We start from the raw sequence: 14,778 nt of genomic DNA, 5'->3' as shown, positions 1-14,778 counted from the left end.
ATTTTCCACCAGGAAAATGATACTGTAAGGAGCTACACAAACCTACATCCCTACTCTGAACCTACATCCCTGCTCCGCACCTCTTTGGCTTTTCTGTCCCAAAAGTCAGAGTTGTTTTGTAGATGCAACACAAGAGCTGGGCTGCCCCAGAGTCAGTGCACCAGATGAGACCACTCCCTTTGCAGCACTCTGGGAGGCTGGGATGGGGCTGGTGCATCCAGGGATGGGGCAGGTGATAGGGCAGAGTTTTCCAAGGCAGGAATGCTGCAGGCAGATCACCCTCTGGCATCAGTGCTGCACTTCCCTCTCCTTTCATCATGCACTGGATGTGGCCATACAGCCTGACAGCATCTCACCAGTTCCTGCTGGAAAAGAGCCCCAAAACACCATTCAAAACGGATGGAAATGCATGATGTCTCCCATAGGAACAAGTTCAGGGAGCAGCATCAGCAGCCCCAGTGACAATTTGATGGTTGCATGTTCAGGCAATGATTCTGTGGTTATGTTTAATTTTATAAACCTAAAAGTAGCACCATTGGTTATATAAGAATTACTCATGCATGCATAAATAAAAGCTTGCTGGACCTAACATTTTTATGTATGTTTTTATGTTTATATAAACATTTATTTATCAGAAAGCATTTGTATCCTGATCTTGCTAAACAAACATCTGAAATCATTACTCCTATAGAAACTTAAGTGGAAAGCTTGGAGTCTAATCAAGAGAGACTGGGCAATGGGTTAAACCTAATCTTTGGAAGGTGACTTTTTTTTTCTTCAGCAACTGGTTTTTTCTGTATAAACCTGCTGTGTGTGAATTCAGGTGACTCCAGAGTACTATTTTAAAGTGGGGTGTCTGATGTGGGAATCTTAATTCTTAATACAGTTGACCTCTGATTTGAGAAGTGCTGGAGTGTTACTGGCTAATCAATACCTGGCTTGGCTGCTCTGCTTCAATTTTCTCTTCTGAAAACTATTTCTCTCAAGGGTGAGATGAAACTTATAAGTGTCTACTGTGGGCTTTTGAGCAATTTAAAAGGTGCAAAGTTTTACTAGGCAGGATGCTAGGAAAGGATGTTTTTTTAGTGAAATTTTTCTGTGTATTTGAAAAGGTGCCTTTGCTGCACAGAGCAAAAAAATTCCATCCTATCAATATACTTTTAGGCACCAAAATACAAACATCTTAGAGTGAAAAATACAGACTGCAGAGTTCAAATCACTTGCAAATTGCTTCCAAGTTTTGTCTGGTGAAACAGTATCATTACAGCAAATGTGGAACAGACAGCACCAAGCAGCTTTATGTAACACAACTGCAAGCCATAGAAACAGAGGCTTGCAGAAAGTGCAACTCATACTGGTATTTGGCAGGGACAGAGTGACAAATATTCTTGCACTTCAGAGTAATGGCATATGAATTTTAGTGTGTAGTGGTCAGGAGCCTATTCTACATCTGATGATAAAAGAGGAGCACGAATATTGAGTGTATCAGTTCAGCTTCTGGCTTAAGGCCACTCTCCAGGCAAAGTGCCACAGCTATGAAATCACTGTTATTTTTGACTTCTCATTAGATGAATAGGGTAGTGCAAGCTGTTTGAAACTCTGCTTTGATGTATTTAAATGTTTTGAAATAATGCCTAGCATTTAATACCAAGTTTTGCTAATGTGAGCTTTCCTAAGTGCCTGATAAAAATAGTTTTATTCCCCACTGTTTAAACGTTATTTTTCTAATTAAATGCAGCTGCTTAAACCACAGCATTCTCCACAAGATTCTGTTGCTCAGACATTAGGTCATCCATCTTAAATTCTGAATTACATTCTAAATTTCTATATGAACACTAAATACTATAGCAGATATGATTATGATTTGTTGCTAAAAGTCCTAATTCCCTGGGAACAAATGGGAGCTGCAGGAACAGTGCTCTTCACTCACAGAAACACTTCTCTTTAATTGTGTCAAAATCGTCACTGACTTCAGGGACAACTGTATTTGGGACTGCTTAAACTAATCTCCTTTAGTTCTTAGTCACACAGGCACAGAAGCTGCCGACTTGTATAGGTGTGTCCCATGTTTGGCGCTGAACACTGTTTTGTTTCGATAAGCAACATCTGTTTTCTGGGCAAAATCACAGAATTGTAAAGGTTGGGAGGGAACCTCTGGAGATCACCCAGCCCAACCCCCTGGCAAGGCAGGGTCACCCAGAGCAGGAACGTGTCCAGGTGGGAAGATTTCTTCCAGTGGAAGATTTCAGAGAGATCACTGCCTGCCACCAGCACGTTTCTACACCCGATTTTAGCAAACAATGCTGACAGCAGCTGGGCGCCAGATCATCCAGCACCTGTTCCCTGCTTTGGGAGACCCACACACCGTGCGCTTGGGCTTTAACTCAGTGGTTATCTGCTCTCTTTTCAAAGTCTTTATTCCAACACGTGTACCCTTTGCACTTTTTGAAAAGAAAAGAAAGATAAAACAGTCAAGTTGCGAAGTAGCTTCCCCTGGGTAGAACAGGGGGCCATCGTAGGGCTGAGGGCGCTGAGCCCTCACGGGCTGCGGCCGGAGCCCGTCTGCGGAGCTGGAATTTGCCCGAGGATCACTCGGGCACGCACGGCTCCTGCGCCCCAGAGCCGCACCTCAGGGCGGCGGAGCGGCCGGACCGCGGCCACGGCAGCTCCCCCCTCACGGCTCCGTCGTTCGTTCACACCGGCCCCGCTCCCCGCCCCGCCACGTCACTTCCCGGGGCGGCCGCAGCCGCCGAGTGTCCGCGGCCGTGCTGTGATGGCGGCGGCAGCCGCGGCTCGGGGCGCCGGCGGGGCCGTGCCGCTCCTGACTCGGCGTGGGCCCCGCGCCATGGGGAGCAGCCGCGGCGGGCGGCTCGCCTGAGGCGGCGGCGGCGATAGCGGAGGGAGGGCGCGGCGCTGCCGAGGGAGCCCCGCCGCGGGGGCCGCGACCCGCGCCGCCGGGGATGCTGCGCTGGGTCCGGCAGCAGCTGGTAGGTGCCTCCTGCGCCCTCCGCGCCACGGCCGGGCGGGCTCTGCGCTCGGCCCCGTCCCGACGGCGCCGCCCGGGCCGCGGAGAAAGCAGGGCCGGGCTGCGGGAGAGAGGAAAGTCCTTCCCCCCGCGGGGGCTGGGGAGGCCCGCAGGCTGCACTTGGATCGTTATTGGCGGGGTTTTTAGTTTTATTTTAAACCCGTGTCCGAGGGTTTGGGTTGTGTCGGTCTTCTGGCCTTTGGTTGGGTTTTTTTTTTTGGTGGGTTTTTTTCCCCTCGAAACCTTGGCACAGAGGCGCGTTCCCTTTCGTGTAGCCCCCGTTGGGAAGGGCTCCCCAAACTTCCCGGAGAAATGACGGTGTGTCTTTTTCCCTGGACCGACACTCCAGAGATTCGCAGCTTCTTCCTCGTTCCCGTTGCGAAATGTTTTAAGGGCTTTTTCACCGAGACGTGCGTCTCTCTCAAATATTTCCCTGTAGCTGAGCGCTTTGCAGCCGCTGCGTGCTGAGGATTTGAAAGTGCAAGAAATGGAAGGAAAACATCCGTGAAATGCTTCTGGCGGGGGAAACCGCTGGGAAAAGGCAGCAGTGAGGGTGCCTGTCCCCCCACAAGGGCGGTGCTGGCTGTGCTGGGCTAGAACGAGCCGGGGAAAGCAGGCGGCCCTGCTGTCACGTCTGTGCTGCTGTAGCGCTCTAAGGGAACTACATGAGTTTTACTTAATTTGATTTGAAGCATTGGCCGGCTTCCTGCCCCAACCAGAATTATTCTACTTTCGTTTTCTCTAAGGGAGAAATTCTTTCTAAATGATGCATTTGTAAAATAACTTCTTCCATTCTTTGGAGGTACTTTCCATCACGGATGTTGTCCAGGTTAGTGCAAGAGCTTAATTAGTTAGGTTTTCAGATTTTGATTTGTTAAAGCTTCTGTCTCACTCGTGATTTGCTTAATTTGTTGCATCACTTTTAACCAAAGAACAAGATAAGAAATTTTATGTTTTCCTTTTTCTTCCTGTACTTCCCTGACCTCGTTTCCCATGGCCCATAGATTTTCCCAGTTCTGTGTCTGAGGCAGAAAGCTTGTGGTGATGGTCTCGGTGCCAGCTTGACAGTGCTCAGTAGTTTGGTCTGACACCAAGAGTTACTGACCTGGAAATTAATTGCTCTGTTTGAGCTCTGACCACGCTCTTCTGTTCTGTTACAGTCGTACACATGTTTTTTAGGAAAAAAAACTGGTGTAACGTAGCTGTCATTTTTTCCACTTGAAGGTGTCTTGAGGTTTGTGTGTGTGGTTTTTAAAGCAGCTGTCTTCCTTAGAGTTTAGATTCGGGCTGTATCAGTGCTAGCAACTCGTGTATCTAACATGGTTGCTTTTTTTCACTGCAAGTAGTGCACTGACCAGCTTTCCAGAAATCTGTTTGCCCTTAATAGAAAGTAAAACATTAGTGTAATAGGATGAGCAATAAACTTGGCACTAGGAGGTTTTAGTGCTTCTTAAAGGAAACTGGTAGAAAATAACTGCTTAAAACTTGTACTAGTTTTGACAGGGAAGAAAAGAATTAGTGTAGTAGAAAAGCAGGACAATAAAAATTCAAGACTCTTGGCAGACATCTAAATATAGTACTGATGAGAAAAAATTATTGCAATGATATGTGCTTTGTGGGTTTTTTCCTATAGACGTCACAGATTTTAATGGCTTGGTTGTTTCACTGCTCATGAAGATGAAAAATGGCTTAAGATAGGTATCACACTGCATGTTTCTTCCCAAAGACACTCAGACAACTCATCCCTGTGTGTAATTGCTGGTTTAACATAGATCCCACCATATGTTTGCTTCTCCACATGGCTGTGATGTTTAGTTTTGAAAGAATGTCAGAGGGCTAAAAACATGGGGAAGGATGCTGACAAAATAACCAGAATGAGTGGGAAGAGTGGGGTGACAGAAATAATCGAATCAAAAGGTGCCAAAATCTGTGTCTGAGAGGAGAATAGAGGAATGTGTGGGTTTGGATGCCTTTGGAGCGTGTGTTTGTACCTGTGCTTGATGTGGCAACAGGTTTTAAAAAAGGGTCCTCATCCTTCCAGGAGGGTTGGAGTCAGGCAAATGCGTGGGAGTGATGCAAGTGGGATGTTGTAGTAATACAAAAGAAAAACGTTGGTGTGCAGAACTGCTGGAAAAGTAGTAAGGGACTGGGGAAAAGGGGAGGGACTGGTGCTTTGCTGAAGGTGCTTTGAGATAGTTTTTAAGTACTCTCTGTATGAAACCAATGAATTGTTTTGCAACTTCTTGTTTGCTTAAGAGAACAGAATACAAAATGCTTAGGAGTGTGCATGTTTAAAGTAATGAGAGGACCTGGTATGGAATTCAGGCTATTTTAGCTATGTTTTGAAAGTGGTGGCTTTGCTGCGTTTTCTCTGAAGTCCAGTGCATGCCTATAGAGCTACAGAAAGGGATAGAAAGGCATGAACAGTCACCTGAAGAGACATGCTGAGAATGTAAGACTTCATTCATCCTTATTATCATCTTACAAGTCCATAAGAATTTTTTAACTGAGGTGTTGGATGCTTTTTAGTGATTTGTTGTATCTAAGAAATTGATGACAACAGTACAGCCTTCAGTGCCTGTGTGGCACAAACCATCAGTTTGTTTGGTATCTTGGCCTTCAGTCTGATTTTCTTACTCTGAAACAATTCACACCAACCTGCAGAGACAGTTTTTCAGTTCTTCATCTAATGCTGCCTCATGCTAAATGAGCTGCATAGTAAGTCATTAACTTCCTAGTTAATGAGATGTTATACTATGTAGTTAATAGTTGGAAGTACTTGGGTTTTAGTAATGAAAAAATATAGAGCCAAATGGAGTTAACAATTCATGGCTTTGAGTGAAATGCCATGACAAAGGCAAGCTTTGGGCAGGAGAGATGTCTGGGTTCCAGCTCTGTTACCTTGAGATCTCAGAGAGCAGTAGGCATGTGGATTTGGAGGGTTGCATAACACCACAGGCACAGCCAACTCTGCTTGAAAAAAGCAACCGGATAAACAGCAGTTGATAGAAGCATCATTAATATTTAGGAATAGCATGCTATATTTATTTGCATTTCCAGATATGATGGGCTAGATCTTATGGCAAATCTGTGTACCAAGTGCTGTTGTGGCTCCCACTCTTGAGTTTGTGCAGTACCAACACAAAAGGAGAATACAGTGACATTTGTAACACCCAGGGACTTTCTGATCCACTTCTTTGGTGGGTTTATGGCAGTGTTTGGGCTGTGCTGCTCTCTGATGGTGCACATGCAGTGCAGAAGCTGTTGCAGTGTTATTAACAGAATGTACTGACACCTTCAGTTCTCTGGCAAGGAGGTCTCTGAAAATTGTGGTAGAATACCCTTGTATGTATGATTTTAGCTGCATAATTTTAAATTATTAGTCCTGTCAATTGGAGAAGGGATTCAGGATTTCTCTTCTATTGCTGTTATGAGGAGTTTGAGCCTTTTGAGCTGTTGTCTAACAGCTCAGTAAAGTACAAAGGATACTGTATGGACAAAACTTAAGAGTTGCCTGCTTGGCCTCTTTTTTATTAATGACAATTCAAGACAAGTATTGTTCTGGATTTGGCAGGGTATCTTTGCAATTTAAGGATCTGAATGCTGTAGTGCACAACAGCTTTAATGCTGTGGAGAGCTTGGTGTTTGGGCAAATGCAGCTTTCTTATTTAACTGTAAATCAAAGATAAAATCTATAGATTAACTGAAAAACCTAGTTACCAGGCTATTTTATTTATTTTGTGATTATAAGAAGGTTCAGACTGGGATGGATGTCAGGAGTTTTTCAAGTCCAGAAGTTCTCCATAGGCTGCATTGAGGGGTGATCGCAGGGAATGTTTTTGACTGTTTTGTGTAGGTAGTGCCTGTCACACCTCACACCCTCCACAGCCAGCACAGTATCTGTAGGAGTGTTCATCTTCTAGATCTGTTCTAATGAAAAATTTCTACTAATAAGGGAATGTCCTCAAATAGATTAACCAGCATCTGAAAGGAAAAAAAACATCCCAGACATACAATCCTCTAGTGCTAATGTTAAGATGTTCTGAGATGACAGATGGTATTTTGTAATACCTTGCAGTTAGTGGCATTCTGAACAAGGTGGACAGCATTTATTTCATTGTTTGCACTGACAAATGTGTATTATTTTCACGTAATCGTTTTACTGAATACAGTTACTTCCCCCCCCCCCCCTCCCCGCGCAAAATTCCTTTTGTTTTCTGAATGCCAGAAGTACTTCACACTAATCCAGTGACTGAGAATCTAGCTTCTGAAATCACCTTGCTATTCGGGAGTACAATTTCCCCCCTCTTATTTCTCAATGAAGCCTCTTCCCCTTTCTGGCTAAAACTAACCAACTGCTTGTTATTTTATGCTAGAAAAATAAATGCATATTTGCTCAGAAGAATTCCTGGGGTTCAGACTGCATGGTTAATAATACCTTCTGAATTATCATTGAAGGGGCAGTGAGGTGTTTGTTGGAACAGCCCAAATGTTGCATTGCTTTGCTGGAGTAGTTGGAGAGCTGGAGGTTAAGGACTGTCCTCCTGTAACTTAGCAGAGGAGCAAATGTGGCCTTCCTTTTTTTGCTAGAGATATTCTTTGATCTGCTGGACTAGTGCTCCCATGTGTTTGGGTCTTTTAACCTTATTTTCTCTTTGTATTCTGTGGCTGCTGAGGGCTGATACATTTGCAGCACAATGTGTTCCAAAGCATGCAGAACCTGGCCCTGTCTTCAGCCAGCTGTCAGCTCCAAATGGAGACATCCCTTGAGTCCTGTGTGTAATTCGTAAGTCTTACCTCATGAAAATTAAACTCTAAATCTTGCATACCAATACATAATCAAACCAGTCCTGACACTGATTCTTTCTAAAACTGTTTTTAAAATGGAAAGATCAGTGTTGTCCGATGTGCTGCTTTGCTGTGAGACTTGGGTATTTGACCTGTATCTTATCCCATCCTCTTTTCTTTCTTCTCCTCTCCATGAGCTTTTTAAACAGCAATTTTTGTTGTGCCAAATTTCCACTTATCACTCAATAATAATTGTTTAATTGACTGTATGATATTCCTGCACTAATGGGGTCCTGCTTCCTTAATAACTTTTGTCTGTGTATGGTTTTTATGTGACTAAGGGAGAACAGGGAGAAAAACAGAATTTTGTTAACAATGAGCAAAAACTATTTGTGTTCTGGTCAACAGGGAGTATCTAGTGGGATGGGTGAAAAGCTCTGTTTATTGTTCAGAGATTGTTTCTGTGCTCTCAGTGGAAGGTAAAATTTGTAATCTAAGGCAAGTAGATGCATGCTGGATTTAGTAACATTCAACATGTGTTTTGAATATCAACGGTATTTGTTTTTCTAGTTTTAAATGGGTTGGCTGACTTAATTAAAACTGACATTTGCTTTCCTCTGGGATGGAGAGATAAAAGTTATAAAAGAAAAATACAACAATGTATTTAAATTTCATTAAAAACGTCATGACTTGTGACACTCACTGATGATCTGCTCTTGCTTTTTCTTGACTGTATAGTGATGTGCTCATTAGTTATGACTGTTTTTGTAGTTATGTCACCAGGAAATAGTTTATCTCTCAAAAAAATCCTTCAATTTCTAGCACAAAATCTGTTTGTTAAGCAAGCAGATAAGAACTGCAGCAAAATAGATGTGACAAAGTGTCTCTGTAAATGCAAAGTCATATCTTCTAGCAAAACACAGGTGACATATTTGCAGCTAGACTTTTTTCAACCTCTTTTCACCTGCTGTTGAGAAAACCACTTAGAATTAGTACAGACCATGGTAGAAAAGATAGAAAGTGGGACTGAGAACTACACTATGATTTAAAAAACAAACGCCTGCAATTCCTTGGCCTCCCACATGCAATGACTTAAGAGGATTTTTTTTCCTTGTTTTCTTTGAGTAAAAATAAGTCTGGGAAAGGAGAACTTTCCGTAAATGTGAAGGAGAGATCATGATGCAGACAAAAGGCAAACTGTTTTTATCCTGAAATGTTTTACTAGAGGAAGAGGTTTTAAATGGTTTATCCCCCAAAATACATGTTGTCATCTGTTGTTACTCCTTTACACATTTTTGTACTATTTTGTGTGGCTGTGCACATTTTTGTAGATATTTACATTTCTGTTTGGAAAGAGAATTGCCACAAAATGGAAAGGAAGCTTAAGATTTAGCAAGCTTTAAGGATAGAATAGTCTGTACACATGTCTGAAAGCAGGGCATTAAACTGACACTTAAATCATAAATCATGTTTGAAATGGAATTAGAACTAAAACTGTTATTGGTTGGATGCAGTAGACTCAAAACTGTAATGTTTTACAGAGCAGGCTTTTCAAAGCATGTTAAAAGAAGAGCTAGACAGTTTCAGCAATGAAATAAATTCTCTTCCTGTGAAATTTATTGAGCAGCGACTGTCGGGAATTGTCAGTATAATTTTGGCACACATTTTGATAAAGACTTAAGATTTATTATTTAATGGTGATTTTGGGGGAAGATACTTTTGGAAAGGGTTTGTTGTATTTTTTTCTTCTGTACTGAAAGAAAATATGAATTAGACAGTGCAGGAGCTCATTGGCACAAATAGCTATTGCCTAGTAGAAAAAATCCAAATATTGAAAACAAGGATTTTCAATAATGGCTGTATGAGTAGTCCAGAACAGGAACCCTTCATGCTTGTGTAAAATACTTTTATAAATGATTCTTCAAAGCAGAGGGTAAACAGCATTTCATTTTAAGATAATAGTGTATTTAGTATGCCAGTATGAAGGAATGTACGATTGCTCTGTGTTTTTCCTGTCATGGACTTGAGAAATGTCATTTTTTAATGGTGAAATTGCTATCTACAAAATGTGAGCTGCTTTCTAGCCTTAAGGGAAAGTTCATAGCTTGTCACAGATTTGAATGCTTCACTTAATATTGAAAATCTCCTATAAACCTGCTTAACAAATGCAGGGAATGTACAGAAAGGATGTACTTGGGGGGGGTTCTTTTTCTGAGATCCATTCTGTGGTCATTAGAGGAATGTGAAGGATTTGCATGTTAAATGTTTCATTTCCTGCATTGGTTCTGTATTTCTTAGTGCGGCCTGTTTAGTAGCTGCTATTTCTGTGGTTGATTATTGCAGAATTTTAGCACTTTACATGTTCAGTGTAGTTTATGTAGTTTGAGAAGTCTTCTGAAAAAGTGCCTTTTGATTTTTGAGCTCTCAATTCTTATCTTATAAAATGTGATGCTCTGTAGCTGTCTCCTGACGGGTGTCTGAAGTCACCCTTCAGCTTTAAAAATCTTGCCTACTCTCCTTTTGTACATGCCTGACAGGAAGATGATATTGCAGATAAAGAAAACTAATTGCTGGAGCCCACAGAGGAAAACTTTCAGTTCTGAAATTAGAACTGTGTAGTTGGAACTGCAAAGGCATTTTCATTTCCATGTTAGAGCAGTGTGCTGCTTTGGGAGCTTGTGGCAAAAGATCACATTTGGCATTTTGGACTACAGACACTGTCAAGCCTCAGTGTCTCTTCAACTTCTTGGACTTTACATAAAGTATTTTTTTCAAAGAAAAGGAAATTAGAGCACACTTACTGGCATTGAAATGTAGCTTGGGAGCCACTAGCCCTGTCTTTGGGATTGAGGCTTGCTTTTAAGTTTCTTCCTTCCTTAGAGCTGAAGGCAATTTGTTGTAGAGTCTCTTCTCTTCCAAAAAGCATGTGAGCAGAAGTTATTGATGATGTGTGTCTGACAGGAAGCATCCTAAAATAAAGCAATGGACAAGGAATGTATTACAGGCATTTAGTTGGTTAAGCACATTGAGACAAGAGGATAAGCCAACCTGGCCGTGAACACTTCCAGGAATGGAGCAGCCACAGATTCTCTGGGTAACCTGTGCCAGAGCCTCTGCACCCTCACAATGAAGAATTTCTTACTTATATCTAATCTAAATCTGCACTCTCTCAGTTTAAGTCCATTTCCCTTTGTCATATCACTACATGCACTTTAAACAGTCCTCCCTGGCAAAATTTTGTGTAGGCCCTCTTTGGGTGCTGGATTAATAAAGTGAATCTTGGCATTCTGTTGAAGACAGTCACAAAAGAGCAGCTATTACAAGGTCTTAGGTTTGTATTATAGGAAGTCCAAAACAGATTATGCTTTATAAATATTGTCATTTGGATTTTAGGGGAGGATAAGAAAGCCATTTCCTTCATCGATGCAAGTTGGACTGTTTTTAAATTAAACAATTTACCTGAATCTCCATTCAAATCCTTTGCTGCTAACAGGAAGTGGACATGCCATAGCAGCCTTTGAGATTGCTGTGTTAGAAAGCTTAACTTGCCTGTTCAGCTCATTTTTCCTTTCTGATTTTATTGATGTTACAAGACCAGTCTGTTTGGTGTTGGTGACCTGAGCAGAGAAACTGGCGTGAGGCAGAATGTTAGCAGTGAATGAGCCCAGCTTACCTTGCTTGTTGTGTTTGCAGATAAACAGAAGATAGGTGATTTTTTAAAATTTTAAGTAGGGATTTTTCCAAGTTGTTTTTGGTGGGCACCTTGACAAAATAATACGTAAAATAAGAACAACTTGAGCTCTTTGTGAGCAGGACTTTGGGGTGAGCAGTAGTACAACTTTCCTTACTGTAGTACTAGGCATATTTTAACTTTGTGAAAGGAAGGGTTATTGCCTCATGATTTCGCAGGCCTTGTTACCTAGAGGGTGTGTTTTCACAAAAGAATGTAATCTGGTTATAGGTCTTTTAGGAGGTTACAACATGATTTATTATGAGATATTTTGAACAGCTGTAGATACAGTAAGAGGGAAGAGGAAGTTGCACAAATAATGCATGACTTTCAGTAGTTTTATTTCTTTACTGCAGTGGTATTTAAAAGGGGAGGTACAAATTGCATGGCACTGTGTACACATCAGGGTGCTTCAGCTGATTCACTATTTTAGTTGTTAGAGCAGCGTTTAAAATTGCTGTGAGAGGCTGTTTCTTCCTTCATGCTAACCTTTGATAAGGCAAATTCAGTTTGACTGCTGCCCAGTTACATGACTGAAAGAATTATTGGCTGACTGTATGGAGTACAAATTTATACAGACTTCTGAAAATGGGCATGGAGTGTGAATAGATCATCTTATCTGACAGAGGAAAAAAGTATTCTATGTATATTCAGAAGAAAATCCAAAGCAAGAGAATCTATTTCCTCAAAACACCTTTAATCAAAATATATCTTGACAGCAGTGTAATAGCAGACTTTTGGGCTGTCTGCCAGGAAATGTGGTGTTCTGCTTCTGCAGCCATGATCATCAGTCCAGTTACTTCCCTAGGAGAAAGGGTTTCTGAGACCAAGTTTTCTTCTGTTTATTAGTTTTGTTAAGTAGTATGTGATATTCAGAAAGGTTTTAAGGGAGCTGCTGCTTTTGTCTGTTGTGTTCAGTGTGGGTTTTTAAAGGAGGAAGAGGCTCTGAATAAGACTTCCTTCTTTCAAACACTTTTCACTTTTCAGTGGTCACATAGCAAAAGTTATTTTGGCAAAATAAGTTAGGTTTTTCTTCCTCTTCTGTAAAAGCTCTGAGTAATGAATGAGAAACCCTGGGATATGATATTAAAATATACTAAGTTTATGCAAGTCATAAGCAAAAACCACCTGGTAGATGATTTGCAATTATCAATGCATGTATTGATAATGAAGTTGATGTGTTATTTGCCGGTCTCATGTCAGGAATCCTTGCTGAAAGACCTGTGGATTTCTGCTCTCTCACCTAACAGTGCTGTAGAGTGTGTGGGGAGGGCGTTGGTTCTCACTGCCATACTTTAATAGTGCTATTGAAGTGTTACGAGTCCTGCAATAGATGTGTATGTTACAGCAACAGGTTGAGTACAAAAGCATTTTTTTCTTTTCTTCCTTTGCACTTGCAGGTTTTGGGAGGATCTTTTTTGTAGAGCTGATCCTCATTTGCTTCCTGTGTGGTTGCCTGGTTTGTTATGTTATTAGGGCTTCCTCAGCAGCAGTTCAAAACTCTTCTTTCGCAGGGAAGCTTTTTATTGTATGAACAGACAACTGCATGACATGTTAAAAAAGCTGGGGAAAAAACCCTGAGACAAAACCATAAACACAAACCAAAGTGGGAAAATGGATGGATCAGTTTTCCTTACCTTATGGCCGATGGGCAGTTCTCCAAGTACTGTGATTGAGATGCAGACAAAATGTAGGAAAGAGTTGTTTTGAGGCTGGCTGTTGAATCCCATGGCTTTCATGAAATAAATTGCATAAAATTGCAGTCAAATACTTCTCCTCAGTTCCCCAGGATATTTCTTCTGTGCTGTTTTAAAGGAACCTAATTTACTGCACAGAGAATATCTTTGTCTAACTTTTAGAACAGTAATAAAATCACTGCTGAAGAAGTTTAATAAAAATTACTTGGACTTTGCTTATAGTCATTCAAATTTATAAGAAATGAAAACTATGAATCACTTCTTTCTTTTTCTTTTTTTAAAGGTTATTTTCATTTGTGCTTTATAAATTTGCTTGACTAGAATATCTGTGTACTGTATATGAGTGGCATGCTTTTAGGCTGTTTTCAAAACCAAAGTATTAAGTTCATCTGGGTGCAAAACTTCTTCTGGGGAAGTGTGTAGTAAAGATTAAATGAGAGCTGTATTCCAAGGGTAGATAATGCCTTATTTGTGTTGGTAAATCATCTGAAGAACTGAACTTTAGCCAACAAATCTACATTTAATTTGCAACATGAAGGGGAAGAAAATCAGGTCGTTTCATCTTATGGTCAAATTTTATTTGAAGGGGATTCATGTAATATATATGCCTGTAATATACCTGGTTGAGAAGCCTTAAATACTAGGTCTTGTAATATATTCAGCATTATTTGTAATGAAGTCAGTGAGCTGTGCACTTGGGTAAAAATCACTTCAGTAGATAACTGCAGGAAAAAATAACATTTTTTGAAAGAAATTGGTGACAATCATTTTGCAAGACTCTAATTTAGGGTTTCTCTGCTCATGCTCTTTAGCTGCAGAAATCCTTTGACAAGGGCATGTTACCCTACTTTTGCAGCTGAGTTGGAGAATGACGTTAGAAAGAGAGAGAACTGTCTATTAAGTGAAATTAGGAAACTGTGTTTTCTGCACCACTTTGCTGGCTGCACAGGTCATTGTGGAAAATCCCTTGCTGGGCAGAAATTTGGACTACAAATCAGTTTAGTGTCAGGAGCAGGCTCTGTGACCAGACCCATCGTTAGGGAAGAGTTAAAGCATTGTTCAGCTCTTGAACAATGAAGTTCAAGAACTGTGCAGAATTTTCCTTGGAGAGATGTGTAATTAAAATTTTTCTGGAAGATCTGCTTAGCTGTGGTCTCATCAGCTAATTATGAGAGATGGCAGGGTTGTTGGCTAATTTCAAGTGATTTTTAGTAGTTGTAGTCATAAAACGTAGGAAATCTGGGTTTTGTTTCCAGCTCTGACACGCAGTTCCTGCTGTGCCTACAGTCAGTCACTGAGGTTGTCAGGGATGTGTTCTTTTCCAACTGCACCTCTGACAACTGAGGGGATTTGTCCCCAGCCTGCCTTGCTGTGTGCACTGTGATCTGCTGACTGCACAGCTTCTGTGCCTTCTCCATGGCAAATGGCAACAAAACAGAATTAAATCTCTACAGACTGCAAATTTAAGCTGTTTTAGCTCTACAACTGCACCTGTAAACTTGTATGGCCTAAGATTCTGATTTATTTGGAAAGTAAAG

The 14,778-nt window shown here is 41.3% G+C and overlaps 1 protein-coding gene across 10 annotated transcripts in view; it reads left to right on the top strand.

The window, feature by feature from the left end:
• Nucleotides 1-2,793: 2,793 nt before the first annotated feature.
• ATP11B (ATPase phospholipid transporting 11B (putative)) overlaps nt 2,794-14,778 on the top strand; it is a 65,858-nt gene continuing 53,873 nt past the window's right edge. For 4 of the 10 annotated variants that reach the window (XR_014957234.1, XM_021543586.3, XM_021543578.3 and 1 more), the window contains exon 1: nt 2,794-2,987. Coding sequence is in view for 9 of the 10 variants with exons in the window: in XM_021543586.3 (XP_021399261.1) it covers nt 2,961-2,987 (27 nt within the window). In the remaining variant the exon portion in view is untranslated. The remainder of the gene's footprint in view (nt 2,988-14,778) is intronic. The other 6 variants (XM_031505619.3, XM_021543613.3, XM_021543552.4 and 3 more) reach the window with 2 other exon arrangements.

Source organism: Lonchura striata, chromosome 9 (genome assembly GCF_050655825.1).
Source record: "Lonchura striata isolate lonStrDom1 chromosome 9, ASM5065582v1, whole genome shotgun sequence".
Taxonomy (NCBI): domain Eukaryota; kingdom Metazoa; phylum Chordata; class Aves; order Passeriformes; family Estrildidae; genus Lonchura; species Lonchura striata.
Note: the sequence above shows the minus strand (reverse complement) of the source record. Positions and strands in the feature narration are given on the sequence as shown.